This window comes from Xiphophorus maculatus, chromosome 12 (assembly GCF_002775205.1).
Source record: "Xiphophorus maculatus strain JP 163 A chromosome 12, X_maculatus-5.0-male, whole genome shotgun sequence".
Classification (NCBI taxonomy): domain Eukaryota; kingdom Metazoa; phylum Chordata; class Actinopteri; order Cyprinodontiformes; family Poeciliidae; genus Xiphophorus; species Xiphophorus maculatus.
Genome location: NC_036454.1, coordinates 10,235,995 through 10,262,254, shown reverse-complemented (window position 1 = coordinate 10,262,254; position 26,260 = coordinate 10,235,995). Strand labels below are relative to the sequence as shown.

The window sequence follows — 26,260 nt, the reverse complement described above, 5'->3', positions numbered from 1 at the left end:
TGTAACTGGGGGACGTAAAGGGGTCAGTTTAGGTTGGATTTGGTCTCTGTGAGCAATAGTAATTCATACTGGGATTATTGTACATCCAGAGAACAATCTGGATATATTTGTAGAAATGTGACGTGAAAAAGCACATATTATTTAAGAATTTAAAACTTCTTCGTCTAAACATTTGAAATCTCTTCAACCAATAAAACATTTAGAACAAAACTTCAATATGACTTTCTCAGTCAAAGTTTGCCCTTTCCTAAAATAATAAGGCATCCAGGCCTGTAATATATCACCAGACAACAACATGCTATTTGTTTTATAATGTTGTGGGTGTGTAAGCTCCAGTGAAGGAAATTGCCTGTTAGTTTAAATATAGCTGCTTTTATCCCAAGTTTCCATGCAAAGAAATCTTTACTTCTGCTACATATTGGCTGCACTGGTTCCTGTTAGAGGAACTCCCATGTATGGCCCGTTGGCATTGATATTATTGTTTTTAACAAGCAGGCTAAAGTTTATCACTCTAGAGATAAAGTCTGGTTGTGACTTTGTGTGCTTTAGGGTCAGGATGTGAGGTATTGTTCATACAGAAAAGTTACTTTCTTTCTACTCTATGAAGCAATTTTGTAAGAAAGCATTTTCACATCTTTTTCTTCAAAATACCAGTCCAAAATGTGTTCAGATCCTTCTTTACTCACAATTGAGCCACAGCCAAATTGCAACAACGTTGAGATAAGTCTGTGGTAGGTCCATAACCACAAACTCATAGGCAAACTTCTTTTGTACTTTGGAAGAATAAATAAACAGACAGAGAGTGCTGCCTCAGGTTGCAGATTTATGAGCTGACTGTATTGTCTGCCTTTGTGTTTGTCATAGAGTGAGACCATGCAGGAGGCAGTGTGTCATGTCTGTGGCTTTTGAGCCACAAATAAATCACACAAGCTGACCTACAGCAGTATGAGTATTGAAGGGGATTACAGCCTTCAGACAGTACAACTGAACAAAGCCTTTAATTCAGTTCAATTCAGATTACGTTTATAGTGCCAATCCAAAGCACTATAAAGCACATTTATAGTGCTTTGGATTGGCAAAATTTGGATGCACTATGAATCCAAATTTTTTGTCACATTTTTTTAGACAAAAAATTTAATTTATATACAGAAACATAGAAGCGTGATTCCAATGCTGCAAACAGACTCAAATGCATTTGCATGCTTTCCAGTTCAATCCTAGTCATAAAGCAGCAAGCAAGTTTGGTTAATTTAGCAAATTACTAAAAAGATTTATATCACAGAACTTTAGGCCGAATGAATTGAGCCACTTATTTTGCAGCAAGTCCTCCTCCCAAACAAGCTTGTTGCTACAGTGGACAATCGCTCACTTTTAACTCTACAATAATCCCTCATACTTAGCATGCATTTAGCAACAGTGAAGAGAACTCCTCTTCAACAAGAAATCTCCAACAGGACCTGATTCAGCACGAATATCTGCAACCACCAACTGAGGGTTTGAGATGACAGAGGACACATTTTTTTTCTTTCTTTTTTTAATCTGGAACAATCAATTTTGCTAGTTTATATCAGGAAATAAATAAATGTCTCATAGAACTATTGAGAACATGCATTCGGCAATGCTTCTCAAGAAAATACTGAAACTTGTACTCAAGAAATGTTTGTGCTAGAATTTCAAAATGCATGCGTTTGCACAGGTTGTGCCTTATGAACCTTATGTAACAATGGAAGAAAATCCCCCCAAGCAAATATAAAAAGCCTTTAGCTTGGTGTGAAAATGTTTACAAGCTGTGATACTTGTCAAATATTTCAGGATTTACTAGTGTTGACAAAGCATGATGCTCGGATTTTAGCGTATTATAAAAGAATTTTAACATATTTTTAATCTTGTATTCTCTCTCTGCATAGTTTCAGGTTAGCGCTCTTTAAGGCAATTTAAATAAAACTTAAAATCTGCATGTTGCACGTTGGCGCCTTAATGATCCAACTCATTTGCTTGAGCGTTGACACGTGTTGAAGATGCGCTGCTGCATCAACAGACATGTCTGGACAGGAGGGAAGAAGCAGACCTGGTCCATTCAAACGAGGGAACCCTCTTCCTCTGCTTCCCCCACGCTCCTGTGAGGAAAGTAGATACTCCTCCTCCTCCTCCTCCGTCCTCCACCGAGAAGGGAGCTTTCTCTCCCCTAAAACCCCGATCGGGCTGCCAGTCTTCCTCGGAGCGTGTCCCTCTCCACAACCGGAATCTGAGCCTGTTCATGTCATGACCCGGAGCAGTGCAGGATCGAAGAGGTCGACTCCTCCAACCAGCCTGGCTCTCCGATGCAGATGACTCTTCTCCTGGGTTTCCACTTTGGTTCTTATGAAATATGCTATGTTCGCTGGAGTGCTCGCTTCTCTTTCGGCTGCACTTTGTTTTCATGTTGGCAGCGGGCCACGATGAGCTATCTGCCAGACTCCTCTCCCTCTCCAACGAGAAAGGTCAGTGTGGTTGCATGGAAGCAACTTTTTGTGCAAATCTCTGCAGAGTGCATTCAACAGTTTACTTTACTATTCTGTAGGTCATTTGTCCCAGTCTGGCTCGGATCCATCCATCGTCCATCCCGTGAGAATCAGCGCTGACGGTGAGTTTATCTCCCACTCCGTGTCTCACCATTTCAAGACCGGGAGATCCAGGCGTGCACTGCGGTCCCTTTCTCCAGAGGGACAGGTCTACTACAAGCTCAACTACAATGGTCGAGCCTTAATGTTCAATTTGACCAAAAACCACCACCTGCTGTCAACCGAATACGTCCTGGAGAGGAGGAATGGCAGTGCCAGCAGGGCAGAGCCTGTCCTGTCTGAGGGGAACTCCTGCCACCTTCTTGGCACGGTGGAAGCCCCTGATGTTAAAGGAACGGCTGCCATCAGCACCTGCAAAGGACTGGTAGGAAGTCCTTTTATTTTACTGACTATATAGGACAAAAAATAGTTTATTTTAAGCCCAGTTTCATTCATCAGAGGAAAAAATGTGGTCTAGTTAGTTTTATTCAAATAGAAAATATTTAACACAGGTACAGCTAGCTGATATCTGATTACAGAAGTGTCCGGACTGCAGTCAGAACTTGTCAATTGAAGTTTTAAAACAGTGTTGCCTGTTTTAAATGATTGATGTTGTTGGTTCAGGTTCCATTTTGTAACCATAAAAAGCTGCAGTTGCCTTTTTTCAACCAGTTGATAAGCAGTGTGCAGCCAAAGGTAGGTTATAATGAGTGCTGCACTGCTATATGTGCCCCACTGGTGCACTTTTGGCATGTAATTAAAAGGACTTTAAATTGTAGAAATAGTGTGATGTCCCAAAGCAAGATATGTTGTTTTGAATGATTCTCAAATAGAAAAGGGTGCACTGCCCCTTTAGGTCGGGGGTCAGTCTGTGCCCCTAGCAGATGAGAAGATCAAGTATCTTGATATGCCTAAGGTGACTTGTTCACAAGTGATGATGGCATGGACTAGGAGGTGGACAAATGGATTGGGATTTTGTCTGCAGTAATGCAGGCACTACTCTGGACTGTGGTGGTAAAGAAAGAATCTAGTAAAAAAATAAAACAATTTATGGACCCATTAAAGTACCTGAAGCAGACCCAGAAGGCAGCAAAGGAATGGTAATTTCTTTAGGCTTACCCAGAATCAGCCAGAATAAGGGGTGTGTTGGTTCTCCTCCTGAACTTGTTACCTCTGTGACCTGATCTTGGCTCACTGGAAGAAAATTGATGGGTTGGAGGAACATATGATGAGAAATGTTGGAGGTTTTGGACGTGTCACTTTTTAAAACCCAGCATTCCTTGTTGCAAGTAACCAGCTCACACCTACTCTAAGCAGATATGTGCCCCAGGCAGCCAGCAGACTCCTCTATCTGACAGTGTTGTATTTGTTGGTTTGCTCTTCAAAGCCTTCCTGACACTATTTGCAGAAGGTCTGTTCTGCAGACTCACTGACTGCTGCTGCTTCACATCTTTTCCTTTTCACCGGCACCCTTTAGCGTTCATACACTCTTATTGCCGCTGTCTGTACTTGCAGAATGTCTTCATGAACTCCATCTGAGCATGCAGTGTCTCTTTGTTCTGTGCTTGGAATAGGGCTTCTGTAACAGCTTCTGGCATATTTTATTGCATGGAAAATAAGGTGTGACAGAAACCCAGGAAAACCTGCGTCTTTCACATGGAAAAAGAAGCAGGTTACTTACTTTGGCTGTAGTGTTTCCACTCAGATGAAAAAGCCAGCTGGACAGCAGATTACTAGGAATAATATTCCATAAAACGTTGACAGGAATCACAAGATAGATTTATGTATCAAATATACTTTGTAAAACCTTTACTCACCATGAGTGCTCATGAATACTCACCATGAAGAGCGTGAATGAAGAACATGAACATTTGGTTTGTGGGAAAAAGTGATGTTCTAACTTCTCATATTGAAGTGTGCCTTAGTGTGAGTGTATTGCTCGATTGTGTCACAACATGAATTCCTCTTCCAAGTACTTCTCTGTTACTTACGCTTGTGTAAATTGTGTTATGTCTCCCTGACTTGTATTTCTTAATTTGTCACACATGACTCATAATGAGACTGAAATGCTGACAAGAGCCTGGAAAATTTATATCTTTGACCCACTTTTCATCTTCCTCCAAGGAAAAGGATTCCTTACGTAATGTTAAATTTGGCCTCTCTGGTCTTGCAGTGTTTAAAGTACTCTTTGTACAAAACCGAATGTTCTTGTTGTCATCCTTAACCTGCTGCAGGTTGATGTATTGCACTGTACAGAACTGTGGGTAAAAGTTTATAGCAGCTGAAAGCACACAGAAACCATCAAACACCAAGACTCCGCCAGACAGATGTGAGAGAAAAGTCCTGCCAGTGGCAAGGAGGCCATTCAACCTCATGAGTCAGAGAAACTGGATACATGGAAATGGGGATCTTTACTTATCTGGCACTGGGTAGACATTTATGATGACAGGTAAAAGAACAATGACACATATCACAGTAATTTAGGATTTTTCTTTATTCCACTTTTTTAAAATTCAAGTTGTTCTAATAGTCAAGTTGTCAGCTTCTACACTGAGCTCTTTAAGTTATTGTTTTTGTTTTATAGAGAATTACAATGACACTTCCTGTCTACAGTCTAGTGTGTCACTGTTAGACAAGAGGGAACAATAAAGACCAGCGATGCACCAATCAGTGAGCCAGATTTACCTTGATCAGCACTGACCGGTGAACTGTGGGTCAAACATAAATTAGTTTTTCTGCTCATAAAAGGTGATTAATTATCAGCTTACTTATGTTGTGCATTACAATTTCCGTTCGTCATATTATTAAGGTTTTCTTATATCTAGTTGCTGTAAACCTGGAAAGACATCTATCAGGAAGATGAGAAAATAATGCTCTACTGAATTCTAGCAAACAGCTACAATGGTCACAACACATTTGCTCAACAAAGAAAAGAGAAGTTGACTGTAAAAAAAATAATATAATTTCCTCTCTCTACCCCCCCAAAATTGACATTTGCAGAAACCTCATAGATTGTATGTTTACCATGAAGAATGGTTGCTCTGCAGCTGCTGACTAACCAGCAAAAAAATGATATATATTTTTTACTGATTTCAACATGTGTATCTTTGTCAGTATTGGGAAAAAAAGTGCAAACGTCATGAACAAACAACCCAAACTAATTTGCTGTTAATTCTCAGGACTGTGACCTCTTTCAATCACACATGACCTAAACTGAAGTTTGAACCAGTGAGCAGACTGAAGAAAATACAGTCTGTCTTTTGGAGTAGTACCTTCTCACATTCAGTTCCTCTGGGTAATAATGAATGTTTGAAAATGTCTGCAATGTATAAAGCTGGCAACATAACTGGATCACGGTTCCTTAGTGGTGTGAAGCCACATCATAGCCCAAGCTACTATATTAACACCTCTACAGTACATCCTGTCATTTTAGCATCCTGCGTCTGGCTGGAGACTTAATTGCTCTGCAGTTCAAACGGACAAAGTTTTACTGCTGCTAACTCAGCTATACTTACTCTAAAACTGTGTGTATTTGCATCATGCAGGTCCCCCTTACTCTTGCTGGACACTTGAACCACATTGTTGAACTGAGAATAAGCTAATCTGTTTTAGCTGCTTTTGTTGGGAACTCAGAGGAGTATTTTTTCATGCCCACAGGCAATGCACAAGGCAAGTACATGCAAGCTCAGACTTATTAAACATTATTTTCCTCACCTAAATGAAAAATTCCCTGCATTTATGCAAATGAAAAATGCCAGCCAGGTTTTTGACCTCCAAAAATTATCTCTCACCCCTTAATTATACTTTGAACTTCGAGGAATGCAGAGGCAAATTTGTTGGGTGCAGCCCTTAATCTACCTTCAATAAGTGCAAGTTTGTGCTTCATCATGTTACAGTAAAGAGCACCATCAGCCCCCACCTCTCCTTGTGTCCCATTTAATCTCTACTGAAGACACAGTTTGCATTACGGCAGCCACTCTATTTCAGGTCCGCTCGGCCAATTCTAGCCCACAGAAGCAGGAAACAGGGGTAAAGCAGTTCCACATGGCTGGTGTATTTAGAGCACAGATCCATGTTATGGTAACCTCCTATGGCTCTGGCACCTCACACCCAAACACCACGCTTCCTTTCAGGTCAGAGGAAAGGGATTAATGAACAGAGGTTGGAAAGGGGAAAGTGAAATCCTGTCCAAGTTGACAGAACATTCAGGATTCTGAGTTGCAGCGAAGCATTTCTCCATGTATGGTGAAACAGAAAATAAAGACTTTGCTAACATGGCTTCAGGTTGTCTGTGCATGAAGATCAGAAAGATCACAAAGGATCTGTGTACAGTATAGTAATTTAAAGATCACCATTAACACTATAAACACCCAGTGCAGGCAGAGTGACTATGCCTGGATGTTTCATGCACATCATGCAGAAGAGCAGTCTGACTTCTTAATGTGTCTCTTTGTAGCATTCCTTACTGGTTGCTCTGCAGACCACCACCTGCCTTTGTCTGCTGGGACTCAGGGAGCAGGACCAGGAGATGATCACAGTCACTGCCAAACAAGGGTTCAGGTCTGAAATAAAGTTTTAAAAAAGTTTAAAGCAAGATTATTAGAAAATCTTCTGGACTTAACGACTCTTCCATATGTAATTAGGAAATGGAGTACAGGGAAAACTATTAATGCAATTAATGCACAAATGTATGACTGTCCACTTTAATCATCAGGTGTTAATTAGTGAAGTAGTCAAGAGGCTCATGACACCTTTGGAGGAACTGTAGAGATTCAAAGTTCATCTTGTGTTGACTAGAAAACTATAAGTAATGCACACTAGAAATCTGGCCTCTACAGGAGAGTGGTGAAAAAAGTCATTGTTGAAAGAAAGTTAAAGAAATCCAACATGTTGGGTACACATGCAAACATTGAAATTGGTTGGAAATGGGCCAGAAATCACAATGTATCGCAGCTTAAACCACAACAAAAATCTGTGGTAATATGTAAAAATCAATGTTAAGATGTTCTCCTTCTACACTCTGAGCTTGATCTTTTTTCAAAAGAAGAATGTGCAGAAATTTCAATTTCTAGATGTGTAAAGCTGGTAAAGACACAACCCAAACTGTAACTGCAGTGAAATCTGGTTCTACTAATGATTGCGGTGGGGCTAAATGTAACTGCATGCTGCATTTTTTAGATTACATTTTCATAATAATTGGGAAGCCCTTTTTCCTTGTATTTCCACTTGACAATTCTTCTCTTTGTGTCCGTGTGTAAGTCTTTAACATAAAATACACTGTTGTAATGCAGTTTATATTATTCACATGACTTCCAATAATATTTTGTCGGGTGTTCAGCCCATACAGCTGAGATAAGAATATCTGTTATTACTGTCACACAGAGTGTTTGGGCGAGATATAGAGGAACTGCTCAGTCAGCTGAGCATTTGCTGCACAGAGCCTGTGGGAAACTTTTCCTACTGAGTGTAGACATATCAGCCAGCATGCTTTGGAGATGAGTCCACCACAACTGTGGGATGTTTGGCTGAAGGCCCACACTCTGAGTTGCTGCTGAAGAAACCATGCTTCAGCATTAATATTATTATAGAAAAATAACCTAAACCTCCAGCATAAACAGACATTTTTCATCGGCTTTGTGTTTTTGAGTGAAACCACTACAGAGCAGTTCAGCTGCATCCAGCAGAGCATCTGTTACAGTACATGTGGAAACCTACATTTTTGGATTTAGTGTAGCAGATGGAGAAATCTTTTCATTCCAAAGGGAGTGTCGACTTCTAGTTTCTGAACTCTGTGAACGCAGCAGTGGGATACAGAGTCATAGCTGTACAGACTGCTGAAGGAGCATCCTCCCATTTCTTTTGCCTCTTCTTCCAAGAAACACATGTATAACTTTTAAAATGACCTAGAAAGCTGAGCAGTGCTGGAACAGCTGGTTAGACGAGGAGCAAGAAAACAAGTCCAAGAAGTTTATGACATTAAAAAATAGAATGATTTGGCTTTCATCTTTGTTGATAAAGACTTTCTTCTCTCTGTTGATTTTCTCATTAAGAATTATTAATTGTTTCTTTTTCCAGTAGGATTAAAAAAAAGTGGATGGTCTAGCACTGCAGGAGGGGACCTGTCATTGTTTTTGAGTTCTTAAACAGTTGAAACACAAATTTTACGTCAATTCCTGGTCATTTCCATCTGATCTGCTGGAGAAGTTTTAAAATTTCAGCCATTACCTGAACTTCCATGGAAATTCACATTTATGTGGATACCTTTCATGCAGTGCAAAACATAAAGGAAAACTTAAACTCAAACCCCAAATGACCATAACAGTGGCTATTTCTAAGGATGTTTCAATGAGCTGCTATGTTCTTGTTGTCAACGTATGAGGATCAGAGCACACCTGCCTCATTTGCCATGTCATGTACTCTTTCCTTTTTTGAAGTGTGGCTAAAAGAAATGGGCCGCTATGTCGAATCAATTTCTTCATGTTATTGTTTGTTTGCAGGAGTAATTTGTGTCTCTGTTTAAATAGCCTCTACCTGTAAGAACATGTACAACATACTTTCGAAGGAGTTGTTGCATTGTTGCCCGAGGAGAAGAAAAAGGTTCATATTCTGATCTGCTGGCTAATGACAGATTTCAGCCAGATGGAAATAATGTGGGCTGGTTGTTTCTACAGGTTTTTAAGATGGGGATCATCTGCCCTCCTGGCTTTCAGTGAAACTTTGTAGTTGATGATGATTTGTTTGGCATCTCTACCAGAGTTCTGCATCAGTGTATGAAAATGAGACTTTGACACAGGTTTTTCTCTAGTCCTTTTGTTAAACAGTTGAACATGCTCCAAAAAGAGCTATTTAAGCATTGCTTGCTTTGCACATTGGGATATGTGAGTCATCTCAATGAATGATCTGAGCCCAAGCTTGCCACGCTGTCGTGGTTTTTCTTCTTCTTTTTTTTTTTTCTCTTGCTGCAGAGAGGATTCTTTTCCCTGCCGGAGGGGCATTTCTTCATCGAACCTGCCCAGAAATTGCCCAGTGATCCTGCAGGGACTCCAGAACCACACGTTGTCTATCCAAGATCTACTGAGGAAAAGCACAGACAAAAACGCAGCCTGGAGTCCAAACACACTCCCAGCCCCTGTGGAGTTCAAGGTGTGTCCTTTCACTCAATGTGTGAATATACAACTGCAGGTGTGTGTGAAATTGTAAATGAGTTTTCTTCCTTTTTTGTGCTCAGCCTGCACCTGAGTCAACCTAGGATAAGTGTGCTCTAAGCTATGTGTTTCATTATGCGTGCTTTAGATGCTCCAAGTGACTCTCACCAGGTGGAAAAAGAGAGGGAGGAATGGGAGAGGGAGCAGCAGAGGGGGGAGGCTCAGTCTCAGCCCCGCTCGCAGCGCTCAGTCAGCCGAGAGCGATGGGTGGAGACCATGGTGGTGGCTGACTCCAAACTCATCGAATACCATGGCAGCGACAATGTTGAGTCCTATATTTTCACCATCATGAACATGGTAAAGAACTATTTTTTTCTTCCGTTTAAGCTGATTACATGTTTTGCATGACTGCACAGGCTGTTTTTTTTTATCGTCACGGATAATTTTTATGCTGACAGGTTGCTGGAATATTTCATGATGCCAGTATTGGAAATGCCATCCATGTCATCTTGGTGCGCCTCATTCTGCTTCAAGGAGAAGAGGTAAAAATAATCCAAAGTTTTCCAAATATTCAACTATGCTTTTGTGATTTTTTGATAAGTGCTTACATTATTAAGCAAGAGGACTTTATGTCACGTGCTTAACTCTAGTTCACTCATCACTGAGTGTAATACTTTAAAAGAGAGAGGGCAGGTGGCCCGCTCCTTGAAGACCTGCTGAAACAACCATCCAAAAGGGAGTAATGTGCAGCAAAACAGCAGAGGGTTGAGGACAAATAATAGATATGTACAAAATCACAGACAACATATTTATTGGGATTTATTGTTGATTGATGGATGGATGAATTTTCTTTGACATTTAATAAATAATGATTTTATTAAACTTTGCCTGTGTGAACTGAGCTGTGAGTAGTATTGTCAAAAATGTTGACAATACTAAATAAATAATGTGTAAATAATCCTTTGGCTTTTCTTGTTACTTACAAATGGAAAACGTCAAAAAGAGTTTAAAATGTGGTGATTTGTTGGTCAAACTCTCGTCTTTGCTACAGAAAGGATTGAAGATTGCTCACCATGCAGACACTACTCTGTCCAGTTTCTGTGCGTGGCAGAAAAACCTGAATCCACAGAGTGACACTCACCCAGCTCACCACGATCTGGCTGTTCTGATCACAAGGCAAGTGTCAGAAGTCTTGCCTTTAAGTCACAGTGGCTCTGTACATGTTCCCTATGTGAAGTGAGGTGGTATGTGTAATAATTTTTCACATTTGTTTCCCTCTAAAGGAAAGATATTTGTGCAGGAATGAACCAGCCATGTGAGACTCTGGGTCTCTCTCATCTATCTGGGATGTGTCAACCCCACCGCAGCTGCAACATCAACGAGGATTCAGGACTGCCTGTCGCCTTCACTGTTGCTCATGAAATGGGCCACAGGTAGTGCAATTTTAATGCCTGTAAAGTACCAAACAGAGAATCATCACAAGAAAAAAGTACCAATATGTAGTTAACAGTATTTTTTCACTAGACATGAAGGCATGGTTAAACAAGAGTGCTGTACACTGTTTTTTTTTCTAAAGGATGATTCCCAGTTAGAAAGTCAGCTTATTGACAGATAATTGTTAGGATGTACAATAAATAAATGAGAAAAAGAGAAAAAGACTTCTCATTAATCAAATTGCTGAAAAATATAACATTTATGTAGTATAACAATAAATTTGAGAAAACAAAGATTACATGTGGACTTTCTCAAGACAATATCCCCAGGCCAGTTTTATTTTGCATCCAAATGATTCTCATATTGCTGAAAATTAAGCATTACAATATCATTGGGACTATAACTAAAAATTAGGGCACCATTTATGAACAGCTCACTGAAAAACCTAAAATGTGCAGAAAATGTTGTCTCCTTTAAATTTGGGCTTGAAACAGTACTTTCCCATTAAAGGAGAAAGTTAATTTCTGTCATATCTTAGAACTCTACTTGTTTTAAAATTGCATGAATATTTCTTTCTTTGCATTTGTTCCTCTGATCCTATAAATATATTTCTTGTTTTGAATATAGTTCTCCACTCATTGTTCCTTAGTTTTCCTATAAATCAGTCCAAATTAAAGCTCTGTCCATTATTAGATTTGTCTTGTCTTACATAAGCTTCCTGGTATACTCTGTAATGAGATCATTGCCACATAAATACGATAAACAAGCAAAGCCTTTGTATAAAAGCCTTTGCAGTCTTCATTTAAGTTGTGTTAATTTGTGATTCATTGCAGTTTTGGGATTCATCATGACGGCCAAGGGAATGACTGTGAGGTGGGAACAAAACACCCGTTCATAATGTCAAGACAACTGATGTATGACAGTTCGCCTCTTACTTGGTCGTCCTGCTCCAAAGAGTACATCACACGCTTCCTCGAGTAAGGCAGAATCAGAACTTCATTATTCTAAAACCACTCACTTAGAAGTGCTGACAAGAATTTATTTATTTTCTTTTCATTTTCCTTCTTGTGGGGCAAGTAAATTTTCTGAAGAAGCATTTACGTCTCTTACTGGGTCCATAGTACTCCTGGATGACCTGAATGTGTTGGTGCTGATATTGTATGCATGATGGAAGTCAAGCCATAAAAACACAACTTTATGGCATTTGAGACGAGAAAGAAGAACAAACAAAATGACGATGATTACAGGGGACACGGGAGATTAAAACTCTAGAATTCTTTAGAAGAATTGTGCTAAAGATGAAGTAGATAATTCTGATTAAATCTTAGAATATGTTTTTTCAGCTTCAGCATAGTCAGATGAGAAGGTTTGTGGGCATATTTGTATGTGCAGAAATCATTTACTTCTTCTCCCAAACAAAATGACTGACCTCATATGCATTTTTATTTGCCTTAGTCGTGGCTGGGGTTTCTGTGTGGATGACCGTCCTTCCAAGAGAGACCTGACTACACCTCTGGCCCGTCTTGGCGTCCGCTACACCACCCATCATCAGTGCCAGCTCCAGTACGGTCCAAATGCTACTTTCTGTCCAGAGGTGGATGTAAGTCTTGCTCAAATTAAACTATACATTAAATTCTTCAGAAAACAGACGTTACTGATGTTGATTTTTGCCTTTTTATTTCAGAATGTTTGCCAGATTCTTTGGTGTTCAGTGAATGGTAGCTGTAGATCCAAATTGGACTCGCCTATAGATGGTACTCGCTGTGGACCAGACAAGGTAAACGGCGTTATAAGCTTAGCTATGCCAGGGTTTCATTTACAAGTGGAGGGGGTAGTTAACCTCTCAAAAACACCTCAAGTGATTTTAAATAATCTTGGTATTATTTTTTTCTTACTTAGTGGTGCATTTCTGGAGAGTGTGTAATTGTGGGTAAACTGCCAGAGACTGTGAATGGAGGCTGGGGGCCTTGGGGTAAATGGTCCTACTGCTCCAGGACTTGTGGAACTGGAGTTCAGTCTGCAGAGAGGGAATGTAACAATCCCAAGTAAGAACTTACTCTGGACCTCCTTTTTTTTCTTTAATCCTTTGTGTGGTTGATTCAAAATATACTGTTGTCCAACAGACCTGAATTTGGAGGAAAGTATTGCACTGGAGAAAGGAAACGTTACCGGACCTGCAACACCAAACCTTGTCAGAATGAGAAGCCGTCCTTCAGAGGGATGCTGTGCAGTGAGTTTGACACAGTGCCGTATCACAACCAGCTCTACCAGTGGATCCCAGTTGTTAACCCATGTAAGTGATGAAACCCTCGAACAGACTGGGTATTTTATTTTATTTTATTTTTTACATTTTCTGTTTCATAACGTAATTCAACAATAGATGCAGTTCTTAGTATTAATCAATAGGGGGCAACATTAACCCTTGAAAGTTTGTCATTCAAGCGGCATCTGCACTCCAATTCTGTTGGGTTTTTATGGCAGTTTGTCGATATGAAATGGTTATCATAGTCGTTGTCAATTTATACAAAACAAATTCAATTTTAGCAGTATTATCAGATGAGTTTTTCATGTCAGCTCTTTAATAAGAGATGGAAAATAAAGCTGGATTACTTTAATTTCGGGTAATTATGTTTTAGTCTCTCAACATTTCTTTGGAATTAAATCTTACTTGTTTACTATTTTGGGGGGTGAAGACCAGAAAAACCAAATTGAGTAAACTTATATTATACATAAATTTACAGTTATATCTATTAAACCATGGATGTCCAGCTTCGGTCCTTGAGGGTCAGTGTCCTGTCAGTTTTAGATTCGTCTTTTCCTGGAGAGGACTGTTAAATCATCATTTAATTCACCTGTGTTGAACCAAAGAGGGAACTCAAACAGGCAGGATATCAGCCCCTGAGGACTGACTTTGGACATCACCGTATTAATCTATTGGACAGTTAAATCATTTTATGTTTCGCATTATGCCTTGTAGTGCAATTTTAAAGTTTATCTCTATACATATAGTAATTTGTATGGCATAAAATTATAGTGATAATAACAGTAGCAATAAATGATAATAAGTAAAAGTAATGAGGAAAAAAGTCAATAAATAAATTAACCTGATTCATTTTCTTTTATGCTCATCCTCAGTAAATCCCTGTGAACTTCACTGCCGACCAGTTAGTGACTATTTTTCGGAGAAGATGCTTGATGCGGTGACCGACGGGACCCCGTGCTTCATGAACAACAAGTCCAGAAACATCTGTGTTAACGGAGTGTGCAAGGTAGTGTGCCTGGGTAAGAGACCAGTAGGCACTGGGAGGGTTATATTGGAGCGGGATAATGACACACTGCAGAGTAACTACACTGACAGAGGGAGAAGATCCTCCGTGGAAACTTCCACTGTGCTGTGATTTGTGTGTTTGTGTGTAGGAGGTTGGCTGTGACTTTGGTATTGACTCAAACGCAGTGGAGGATCGCTGTGGGGTCTGTCTGGGCGACGGCACAAGCTGTGAGACGGTTTATAAGACATATGATGAACAAGAAGGTTTTGGTGAGTGAAACGCCAATCGCAGTGCTTTGCAAAATTATTCATGCCTCTTGAACTTTTTTGTATTTTGTCAGGTTACAAGATTCTTTTATTAGGATTTAAGGGTTAGGGCTAGGGTAGAAAATCCAGACAAAGTAGAGCATTGTAGAGTCAAAGAAAAAGTATACAAAAATGGTAGAAAAATATAAAAAGTTGTTTTCAGATTTGTATTTACTCCCCTTTGCTTTGATACAAATAAATAAAATGAAATGCAATCAATTGTCTTCAGATATCTCCTAAATCATTTTCAGTATGGATGCAGCTGTCAGAGAATATTAGTGGACAAATACTCATGAAGACCAAAGAATACAGCAGACAAATCATGTAGAAAGTCATGGAGCATCTTAAAATAGCAGCCTGCTATTAGACAATACCTCAAGCTTATGGTGGTCAGTGGGCCAGGTGGTGCCGATTCAATGGGTGAATGACTGAGCCAAAGGGCTTTGGAGTCCTCTGACTTAAAACGCTACACAAATGTAGGCGATTTACCTACATATCAATCGCCTTGGTAAAACATTGGGGTAGCAGCATTATGCTGTGATGATTCATTTCTTCAGCTATGACAATTTCGGCAAAAGACTTGAGAGTAGGTGAATGTTCACATTTCAGCAGGACAAGCGCCACTGCTGCTAATCTGACTGAGCTTGTAGAGATAGATGGCTCAGCATAGTCAGACAATGCCTTAAAATACAGCCATCTCTACAAGGTGATTTTGTTTTTGTATGGAAAAGTTTTTTTCCATATATAGTTTCCCTTTTACATCATAATTATGCACTACTTTGTTTTGGCCTATCATTTAAAATCAAAATAAAACATATTCAAGTTTGCGATCGCAACATGGCAAAATGTGTTGTGTGAACATTTTGGCCAGGTGCTGTATCCAACTGAGGGAGTCTGTATGATTATAAAATTATTAACACAAAGCAGACAGACTGCTAATGAAAAGAAGCTTTGATGGACCTACTAAGATGAGTGTGAAAAAGCACAGAATTTAAATTTATGTCTCCAGGCACATAAGTCATTTCAGGGCAGTGCATCAGCCTTCTACAGTTCCTTATTGCCATGGCAGCAACCTCGTCCACACTTTGCAGCTGTTTGTCCTGTTGTGCTGAGATGTAAGTGTCCATGCATGCAAGCCCATGTTTGTCTGAAGATACACATCTTTGTCTGGTTTTATTGCACTTGGAGAAGCACCCGCTAAATCAACATACCGTGAAGACAGATTCATAGTGAAAGAGGCCCTAAAACAATAAAAACTCTCCTCCTTCCCGCCTTCCTCCCTGCAATCTCTCTTTCTTTCTGTGTGTGTGTTTGCTGCACGTTGCATCGCTTCCAGATAACCGGCCCAGATGTGTGAGACTTCAAAAGGCTCACACCGAGGGCAAGCATCCCCCCCACCTCCTTTTACAAACACACACACACACGCACACCCACACCTTCCCACAAACATCATTAAACTGCACAGACCCACTCATTGCTGCTTTCGTCCTCCCCCAAACCACCCACCTCCCATCCCCACGCAATAAAAAACAGAGACAGGGCAGTGCACCCCCACCTCCAGCCCACCCCCTCTGTGCCGAATAAGCACACATTCAGTCACACATGCCAGGCATCCATGTACACCGAGCCCACCCGGGTTAAACATCAGAGAGAAGGTGTCTGAAAGTCTGGGTGTGAGCGTGGCAGCTGCCATGGTGGGCCATCCCATTACCTCAGTGCGACTCTGATTCCCCTCCCGACTCTCCCAGGGTACGTGGACATGGGGGTGATACCAGAGGGCGCCCGGGACATTCTGGTGAGGGAAGCCGAGGAGGCAGGAAACTTCCTGGCCCTCAGAAGTGTGGGGTCAGGCGAGTACTTCCTCAACGGGAACTTCATCATCCAGTGGAACGGCGAGTACGAGGCAGGTGGGACGACGTTCTACTATGAGCGCAGTGGAGACATGGAGAACCTCACTGCACCTGGACCTACTAAGCAGCCAGTCTTGCTCCAGGTAGGTTGTCCCTTTCATAGGAGTGAATGAAAACAACTGTTTTTTTCAGTTGTTCAGAAGTTTTAGTATAATCAGCGTTGTGCCACTTCATCCGTAAAAAGAGTCCTGTTTATAGAGGATAAAACTGAGTTAATTTGTATTTGTAGTTCACTTTCTAATCAAACTGAATTGAGTCCCACCACAAAATAGTCCTTGGTCATTAATTTTTATTAAATAAAATGAAGGAAAACACAATCAGTGCTGTGAAAAAGCATTTATCCCCTTTACAGATTTCTTCTGTGTATTTATTTTTTGTATCGGTCTAGATCACACCAATTTTAATTTCAGATAAATATAACCACATTAAATACAAAAAAAAAGTAATTACTGCCTAATTATGATAACTGTCTGTGACATACTCACTTACCAGGTTTGCAATACCTGGCAGTGAGTTTTTAACATGGATTTGGGTTAATTTTGGCCAATTTTTCACTAAATTAAAGAGGTTTTTGAGCATGAATGGCCTGTTCAGGGCCAAAATGAATCAATCAGACTGGGCTTTGACTAGACCACTACACAATCCTTTTTTTTTGTCATTCAGAGATGAACTTGCTGGTCTGCTCTAGGTGATTTGTTCTGGTAAATGATCCAATTCCACAGGGTTGCAAAGTGATAGCAGAATATTCCTTTTCAGGTTTTTCTGATTGAAAGTCAGTAGGGTCCTGACGGAGCCCACACCATCATACCACCACCACCATGTTTTTCTATTAGTTTGATTATCTTTTTCTGAAATGACACATGCCACAGATGTAAAACAGATGTTTGCCTCGTCAGTTCAAAGAATATGTTCACAAAAGTCTTGTTGATCATTGTGTTTTTAGAAGCTGTGAGAGGAGTCTACTGTGTTTTTTTTTTCTTTTTTTTATTGATTAGTTTTATCTTCTCTCAATCAATGCCATTTTTGGTTCTTACTCATTGCATGAACAGTGACCATACCCAAAACAAACATTGTTTCAGATGTTGTTCTTGATTGCGGTGTGACCTGAATGAGTCATTGGTGACATTTTGATGTTCCATATTTGTTTTTCTCATTTGTGGATAAAAGCTCTTACTGTAATTTCCTGGAGAGCCAAAGCCATAAAAATAGCATTTGTAACACTTTCCAGATTGATACATTTCAGTGACTTTTTCTCATCTGCTCTTCAATGAGGTTGTCATATTAGTCCCATTCATTTGAATATTTGAAACACAGAAGTGTGACAAGAAAGTAAAAACAGAAATCTATAAGCGTCCAAATTAAAGCTCTAATGAAAAATCAGTTGGAGAAGAATGTGAATTATTTGATTGCATTATGTTTTTTTTATAGTTGTTGTTTCAGGAGAAGAATCCAGGTATAAAGATAGAATACACCGTCAAGAAGACAAAATTTATAGAAAATGAGGTCCCTGATCCCACTTACAGCTGGAGACACGGAGCCTGGACCGACTGCAGCACCACCTGTGGCCTAGGTTTGGCTCATTTTGAAACATCTTGCTTTTGTTTTGCCAATAAAATATACTAAATTAGAAATGATTTTGTCCTTAGGAGAGCAGCACCAGCCAGTGCTGTGCTTTGAAACAGATGTGGGCGTCGTGGACGAGTCTCTGTGTGGCCCAGATAGCCGTCCAGAGGACCGACACCGCAAATGTAAAAATATGGAATGTCCTGCAAGGTGTGTAGTCTCTGACATCCTCACACTACATTGTAGATTTTCTGCAGTTAAAATCAACCATTTTTGTTGCATAACCAAGATTTCAACTTTTACCTGTGAACAGCAACCATAACAGTTTCACAACTCAAAGATCTATGTTGATATAAACGTTTATATTTTCTGTAGTTTAGGGTATACAATATATATACAGTACACACCAAAAGTTTGGAAACACTTTCTCATTGAATTCAATGAGAAGGTGTGTCCAAACCTTTGGTCTGTACTGTATATATATATAATGTCCAAAAAATGATAGCTACTTTGTACATTTTCTCTGTTTTTTAAGCTAATCATAACAATTATTTAGGAACATAAATTATTTTTTTTATTTAAAATTTCAGATTCTTTAATGAGGCACCATGTATACAAACTAAAAGTTAAAATATTTTCAACATTATTGACAACATTTTTATAAAGTGTTTGTGCAAAGAGGAACATTACAACCAATACTTGTACATGCTTATTTTCTAAAAAGATAATTTGAGCTCCATGTGATTGGTAAGAATATTTTTTCTTACCTTGTTGTTCTATCCTCTGGCTCTTAGGTGGTGGGTTGGTGGTTGGCAGCATTGTACAGAAACATGTGGATCAACAGGATTGAGGAAGAGAACCGTTCTTTGTGTCCGCACTGTTTCAGGGGAGGAGAGAGTACTCCACCCTGTGGAATGCAAGCATCTGCTTAAACCAAAACCTGTGGTGCCGTGCAACAGAGATGTGCCATGTGGGCAGGAATGGGCTGTTGGCAACTGGGAGGAAGTAAGCCTTTTTTAAGGGTAGCTTGTCTTCTTCTGGGTAGCCGCTTGTTTCTTAACCTCAGTTTTACCAATAAAAGACTTTCACTGCAAGAATCTCCACCAGCTTGATATTGTTTTCATTGTGCTTTTAGTGCCCCGTCACATGTGGAGGAGGAGTTCGCTCACGCACCGTGTCTTGCACATTGGTGCCAAAGAAGAGCTGTGACCTCTCGACCAAACCTAGGTCCAAATCACTGTGTGCTTTGCAGAGCTGCCCAAACTCAAGTCTTCACAGACGACCTGGGCTTCCCCCTGTGTATCGCCGCATTTACCCAAATAAAACTCCCTCTACTAAACATCCTGGCTCAACATCATTCTCACCTATAAGCTCCACAGCTGTGCCTACAACAACCACCAAAGAAACTACAACTGCCACCACAAAATCCACTTTAAGCCCTCAAGTTGCATTTACTGAAATTATAGTCTCAGAGGATCATGACTTTAGTGTTCTGATGAGGAAAATGAAAAATGCAAAGAGGAAAGTTTATCCTAATAAATCAAGTTCCGCTAATAAAGAAAAGAAAACAAGTGTTGGAGAGGAGGAAAATGTAGACACAGAGGAGGGAAGTACTGAGGATGGGGTCCTGTACTCCCCAGGATATGATTACATCGTTGAGGACAAGACGAAACAAGAAGAGAAAATTATTGACCTGGACTTTTTCACCACTGTAACCTCTCTAACGACTCGTCTTCAGACAACCACACCAAAACCACAAGCACGTCCTCTTACCAAGCATATAACTAGAATGCCACCCACAACTGCTTTGCCATTCTCTCTTACCAGTACTGACACATGTTCAAGGACAACCCACCACTTACCCAACATCAACACCACCTCAAATGTTAAATCATACCGCCCATGGACACAACGTGCTCCTCTAACCACTCCCATGTATAAGTTTGGCCCGGGTCTTTCAAAAACTATCTTCAAAACAATGCAAGTTCCTGTAACAACTGTAAGAAAACCATCCACCACTGCAGCTCCACCTCATGTGGCATTAATGAACCTGAAGAGCTTCCCTGCAACAACCAAGAAAACCACTCAAACTGTTCATGCTAAAAAAACACCCAGGTCCAAAGGAAGCCACATCAAGAGCCAAAACCAGCAACCAAGGAGTCAGCAGAGCAGTTCCACGAGTGACCAAAGAAACCTGATGGCCAGAGAACCACTTAGCATGGATGTATTTTGGGTTGTTGGAAACTGGAGTGAGGTGTGTAAAGATATATTTCAAACTATTTGTCTCGGTCTGCAAAACATCATTCCAGTAAACGTTTACATTAAAGATATTTCCATGATGCTACCCTGAACATCTATCCACTGAAACTTAATTATTCTACACCCTCAAGATGTATTCTTCTCACTCTGTTTTTGCATATAACCTAAAGCAGATTTAAAATTCACACAGTTTAATTAACAGAAAGTATAAACTGTAGAGAAATTTAAACTGGGATGAAAAATAGTGACACATAAAATACTGCTAAGAAAATTAAACCAATCGACAATGCTTAGCATCTTACCTTCAAAAAGCTTCACACTGAATGAAAAGTACCATTTCTGCAGCAGAAATATTTTCAGGCATGCATTTCTACTTTGTTAAATGTTTTTATCCTGGTAGATCCACCAAAATTCCACCAAAAATCTACAACAGTTCTTGGAAATGTTCCTAAAGTGGAATTGGAAGAACTTTCCAGAGTAAAGACATTACAAAATAAAAAAAGATATTAAAGCAGATCAAGTAGCTTTCAGTACACTAGTTTGTGGGCCAAACCAACATATAATGGCACATTCATGTCCATGCCATTAAATAATTATAGATTAAAAAGAAGGATGTCCAAAGATCTAATATGTTCCATTAAAATGTATGATTGATGTTTTTATTTCCACAGAAACACTGACATTAAGTGTAATGCTTTAATGTTGTGCTAAGCATGAACATATTATTTTTTAAAGATGATACTCATTTCTGTCCAGTGCTCAACAACATGTGGGATTGGAGCTTTATGGAGAACCGTGGTGTGCAGTTCAGAGAATGATGAGGACTGTGCCAACATGAAGAGACCTGAGCCTGCACGAACATGTCATCTGCAACCATGCGCTACCTGGCAAACTGGCAGCTGGAGCAAGGTCAGCAACTTTAGATGTCAGGAAACTGATAGTCACACAGTTTACTTGTTAATTACAATTAATACTAGAATACATCAATTATTAATTATTCTCTGTCACTGAAGAAATACAAAAAACTGTCTTGTCTCTGTTTTAACTCGCATAGTTTTGTTCGGCGCTTGTTATGTTGGAATTCTCTCCACAGTGTCCGGAAAGCTGTGGGTCTGTGAGAAGGAGGCACCGTGACATTCAGTGTGTTGATTCTCAGAGTAAACGTCCACTCAGACCTTTCCACTGTCAGATTGTGTCCAGCAGACCCCTAAGCGCCCTGGGTTGCCCCCAAAAGCCCTGTATGAACTGGACTGTGTCACCCTGGGGACTGGTAGGACAATCATACATTCATTTTGTATGTTATTAAACATAGCAGGGCATATTTAGGCACATTATCTATGCTGCTTATGCTTGTAGACATTGCATTTTTATTTATTTTGGCGTTAAAGTGACTATCTGAAATATTTTTTTATCCTTAATTAACTCTGAGGTAAGAGTTTCATGAGTTTGAAATCCTATTAGCTCCCCGTGAAAACATTATCCCCACAGTGAAATACGGTGCAACATCAAGCTGTGGAGATAATTTTCTTCAGGGGAGGGACAGAGAAGCTGGTCAAATAAACAGGACAATCAAAGAAAACCTGCTAAGAGACTGTAAAACACTTAAAATTGTGGCAGAGTTCCACAATTCAGCACTACAGCAAACCCAAACATACACCCAGAGCTCCAACACAATGGTTTAGATCAAAGAATATCCTTGTGTTACTGTCAACAATTTTGCAATGCTTTCTGTGTGAGCAAGGGGTCTGTTTGGAGAAACAATCTAAAAATAAAGCAGTAATGCTTGCTGTCCCCAGTGCTCTGGCAGCTGTGGTGAAGGCATTAGGGAGCGACTGGTGTACTGCCCCGAACCTCATCGCTGCAGCCCCACGTCCAGGCCAAACGACACTGAACTGTGCAGTCTAAAGCCTTGCATGCACTGGAAAACCGAAGACTGGGGGGAGGTCAGTCTCTGCTGACCCACAATTAAGGTTTAGATGTTTGATTTTTTTCTAACTTACTACTCTTATTTCTAGTGCTCTGTGAGCTGTGGAGAGGGTCAACAGCAGCGCGCAGTCAACTGCTTGAGCGATCAGGATTTGGCCGTTTTGCCAAACCGCTTTTGTGAGAAGATTTCTAAACCAGAAACACTCAGGAAATGCAACATGCAGGAATGCAAGAAAAACTCAGGTTTGTATGCGTGAGCGTGTTCCTGTGCTCCTCTGGTGGTGAAAGAGCTTGATTGGAAAAGCAGATTGTGTTCTCACACCCATTGTGCATGCACACATTCACACCTCAATTTCACATTGTGAAGGTAACAATTCTCCAAAGCCGGCGTTTAGTGCTGATAAAACTTTAGTGACATGCTTTATTTTATACCTTTGGTCTAACTACAGCTAATCAGTGCCAAGGAAATTAAGACACGTCTGTATCGACTGCTGTGCAAATGCAGGTGATACTATGTCAAGTAGCATTGGACTTGTACTGTAGGTATTGTGCTGTACAAAAATCAGCAAATATGCAGAGCATCACGGTACACTTTCAGAGAAGACCAGGAGACACGAGGTTCTGAATGAAAAATGGTATGATCAACTTCTTTAATTCAAACTGCTTACTAATCTTTGTTTATCATTAGAGATTCACTGAGAAATCAGCTGATAACCAGACCTGGCCAATTTTAGCTTCATCAGGCCGCGACCCGTCGGCCCAATTGTGTGGTTACATTCCTTTCCTTATGTCAGGGCAAATGTGTTTATGTATTGGACTTCAGGTTTTGTTTTGGTTTCTGTCTGTTCAGTTTGCAGAAAAAACACCATGTCCTCCCGCTTCTGTGACAAGCTGAAGCTGTTGGGTCGCTGTATGCTTCGGTCGGTTCAAAGACAGTGTTGCTTCACCTGCAGGGCGCTACCAAGACTGGACTCATAATGACTGCAACACAACCTACCCTCTGTTCATGAAATACTGGTACGAAACAACCGCCATCCACAGACTGAGAAACCACGGTGCTAATGGCAACTTCAGCAAGCCAAACTGACTGTCTCAGTGGTCACTGCATTTCTTTTGTTGTTTTTTTCTACCATGTTCAGTTCTTCTTAATTTACTGTAGTAAAACTTTTGGATAAAAACCAGATAATACAAAAAGCCAAAGTGCTTGCAAAACTTCAGAAATATATTTGAGCATGAGACCAGGGGGAAATGAGATTATGCATAGGCATGGGCTGGTATAACAATCTCACAAAATAAATTACACAAGTTTATATTTACACAAAAATCAAAAGGTAGAACATAATTTAGGTTTGTTAATTTCTTCTTCTAACAATAGAAAATAAGCTGATTTTGGTTGGTTAATTAGTCAGGGCATCTGATCATGTAGCCAGCCTGCAGTCAGATTCTTAACAAAGATGCTGCTCATAGCTAGCCAATGGTAGCTTCAAAACAGCATTACTTACTAAAAGTAAAACTGTTCCTTCCTGAAAGGTGTGTAGAAAATGCCCACAGTGACAATAAAAACATACAGCCACCTGGGCCAATCCCAAGGTGTCTCCAGGCCTGCTAGGAAACATGGTACTTCTAGTGTGTCCTGGGTCTTCCTCTGGGTCTCATCCCACTGAGCTGTGCCCAGAATACCTCACCAGGGAGTCATCCAGGTGCAAGAAGTCACCTCAACTGGATCCATTTGATGTGGTGGAGCAGCAGCTCTACTCTGAATTCCTCTTAGCTGACCATACCCAGACCTTGTTTTGGCTGTTTGTATCTGGGTTCTCATTCTTTCACTACCCAGAGCTTGTGATCACAGATCAGGGTAGGAATATCCATCTACTGGTAAATTGAGGCTCAGCTCTCTTTTCACCAGGACAGACCAGTAAAGGACTTGCATCACTGCAGACGCGTCACTAATCCTGCTGTGAAAAGTTTTTCACAACAGCATAAATTTCCCAGCTGTCAAATGTATCCTTTCTTGTTTGTACAGAAAAGTGTACCAGCTTTCTTTCGGTTAGCTGAGTATTTGTGTGTAGAAACAATTGGGCTTCTTTATGCTCCATGCAGCCAGAAAAAATGTTGGCAACTCTTGCGCTTCCTCTGGCCAATAAAATGGTTCTAAGTGGCAGGAACAACATTTGAAGTATTATAAACAGTAACTTTTTATAACCTTGGAAGGCCTCAATACAGACAGCCGGCCCATGCCTCGTTATGTGTTAACATGCATTTCTGGGTCAAAGGTGCTTTTACAGCTTAATAAAGGTGCTTTTAAAATTAGGCTGCTGATGATTCACAACTAATACCTAATGTTTTTTAATGAACTGGTAAAAACAGAATGTACATTAAGATTTTCTGTCATTCCAACATTGTTTGGATGGATGTCAGCATTTTTTAACACTTGGATTAGTTTTTGTTATGTTTTGTTTTTCTCAGAGCCAGCACTGACTGTGTGTTTATATAAAACTTTTTATAGGCCTTTTTTTTTCTAATTGTCAAAGATTAATAAATCAGCTGCAGAATGCAACAATCTCCTCTCAGACTTGTTGTACCCTTTTAAAACTAAGACAGAGGTGTTGCAGGTCATCCCTCTCAGGTCCCTCTTAAGATGGCACTTGTGATTATGTGAAATTACCAAGTTGTACATCTTCAGTTCCTTTCCTTCGCTGCTCTTTGTTTCTTTCACTTCAAGTTGTGAGTGAAAGAGGCTTGGACAAACATGAGGCAAGATGAGAAAACGTCATTGTTCACACTGTGTCCCATCTCCACTCATACACTTCTTTGCCAAAATTGTTCTCTTGTCTGTCTTCACACTTATAAACTTGAGTCACATCCCACTCCAAATCCAAAAGGTTTAAAATGATGTCAGCTGCAACTTTAATTCTGAAAAGGCTTTCCACAGGGGCTAGGAGTGTTCACAGAGCACATTCTTTTGGTCAGGCACTTTCGTAACTAGTCAGTACCACAGTGGTCTGCACTGTGGTACTGACTTGATCTGTTGGGTTAAGATCAGTTCCATGTGCATGTTCCTCATTTAGCTCACTTATCTATGTCTTTACAGAGTTTGCTTTGTCATGTTGGTACAAAAAGAACCCATTTCTAGAAAGTACGGAGCATTGCCCAAAAATTCCTTTGTATGTTGAAGCATTAAGAGTTCCTTGCCTTTGGAGCTAAGAGCTCAAACCTCAATTCTGAAAAAAAAAAATCCTCTTAGTCACACTTTGCAAAATACACTCAAGCAAATACCGTTCTCTTGGCTAGACTCACCAGTTGGCTTGCTCAACAAAGAGGCATGGTTTGTCACTTCAAAGAATGATTTTTTTTTTTATACTGCTTTACACCTCTGCACCTGGCACTGTACTTTGCATTTGGTGATGTAACGCTTGGCTGCAGCTGTTCGCCCATGAAAACTCATTCCATGAAGCCAATCTGAAGGCTTCATTAAGTCTGGAGGACTGCAGCTGCTGACTGCTCCAAGTTGGTAACCTCTGCAAACTCTGCAAATCATCATCCACTGATCCCACTCTGATTGTTTTTGTGTGACCTACCACTTTGTAGCTGAGTTGTTGTCATTCCCAATTTGTGAAAATACCATTAACAGTTGACTATAGTGAATTTATGGGAGGAAACACAGGTGTAATCCTCTTGAGATTCTGTGGAGGAATTCACTGAACTCCTTAGAGCGACCCATTTCACAAATGTTTGTAGTCTACATGCCAAGGTGCTGGATTTTATTCACCTGGAACATTAAACTTAATGATTTGGATGGGCAAGCAATTACTTTTGGCAATAGAGTGTATTCGTTTTGCATGTCTTCATTGATAACTGTGATGAAAAGGTTTGACATAACACTTTTTGTAAATGAAATACATGAAATAA

General features: G+C 40.2%; 1 protein-coding gene across 2 annotated transcripts; it reads left to right on the top strand.

The window, feature by feature from the left end:
* Nucleotides 1-1,202: 1,202 nt before the first annotated feature.
* LOC102224818 (A disintegrin and metalloproteinase with thrombospondin motifs 12) lies at nt 1,203-26,249 on the top strand. 2 transcript variants are annotated; one of them, XM_023343965.1, is made up of 24 exons: nt 1,203-2,480; nt 2,561-2,925; nt 9,506-9,722; nt 9,834-10,042; nt 10,144-10,227; nt 10,737-10,861; nt 10,969-11,118; nt 11,953-12,096; nt 12,575-12,719; nt 12,804-12,896; nt 13,019-13,164; nt 13,243-13,412; nt 14,255-14,388; nt 14,537-14,657; nt 16,442-16,686; nt 18,032-18,173; nt 18,250-18,376; nt 18,961-19,171; nt 19,302-20,420; nt 21,182-21,334; nt 21,519-21,695; nt 22,222-22,368; nt 22,441-22,594; nt 23,202-26,249. In XM_023343965.1, exons 1-24 carry the CDS (start codon nt 2,369-2,371, stop codon nt 23,327-23,329), a joined length of 4,818 nt encoding a protein of 1,605 aa, XP_023199733.1. In that variant the 5' UTR covers nt 1,203-2,368; the 3' UTR covers nt 23,330-26,249. The 2 variants fall into 2 exon arrangements, with proteins under 2 accessions (XP_023199733.1, XP_014324044.1); XM_014468558.2 differs by having other exon boundaries at nt 1,204-2,480; nt 9,506-9,683.
* Nucleotides 26,250-26,260: the final 11 nt, after the last annotated feature.

What these genes read in the sequence shown, in the direction of transcription:
- LOC102224818 (XM_023343965.1), top strand. Translation starts at nt 2,369, where the DNA reads ATGCTATGTTCGCTGGAGTGCTCGCTTCTCTTTCGGCTGCACTTTGTT. An exon ending in GATCCCAGTTGTTAACCCAT is followed by an intron (nt 13,413 to 14,254) that starts GTAAGTGATGAA and finishes GCTCATCCTCAG; the next exon opens with TAAATCCCTGTGAACTTCAC. An exon ending in CTGTTGGCAACTGGGAGGAA is followed by an intron (nt 19,172 to 19,301) that starts GTAAGCCTTTTT and finishes TTGTGCTTTTAG; the next exon opens with TGCCCCGTCACATGTGGAGG.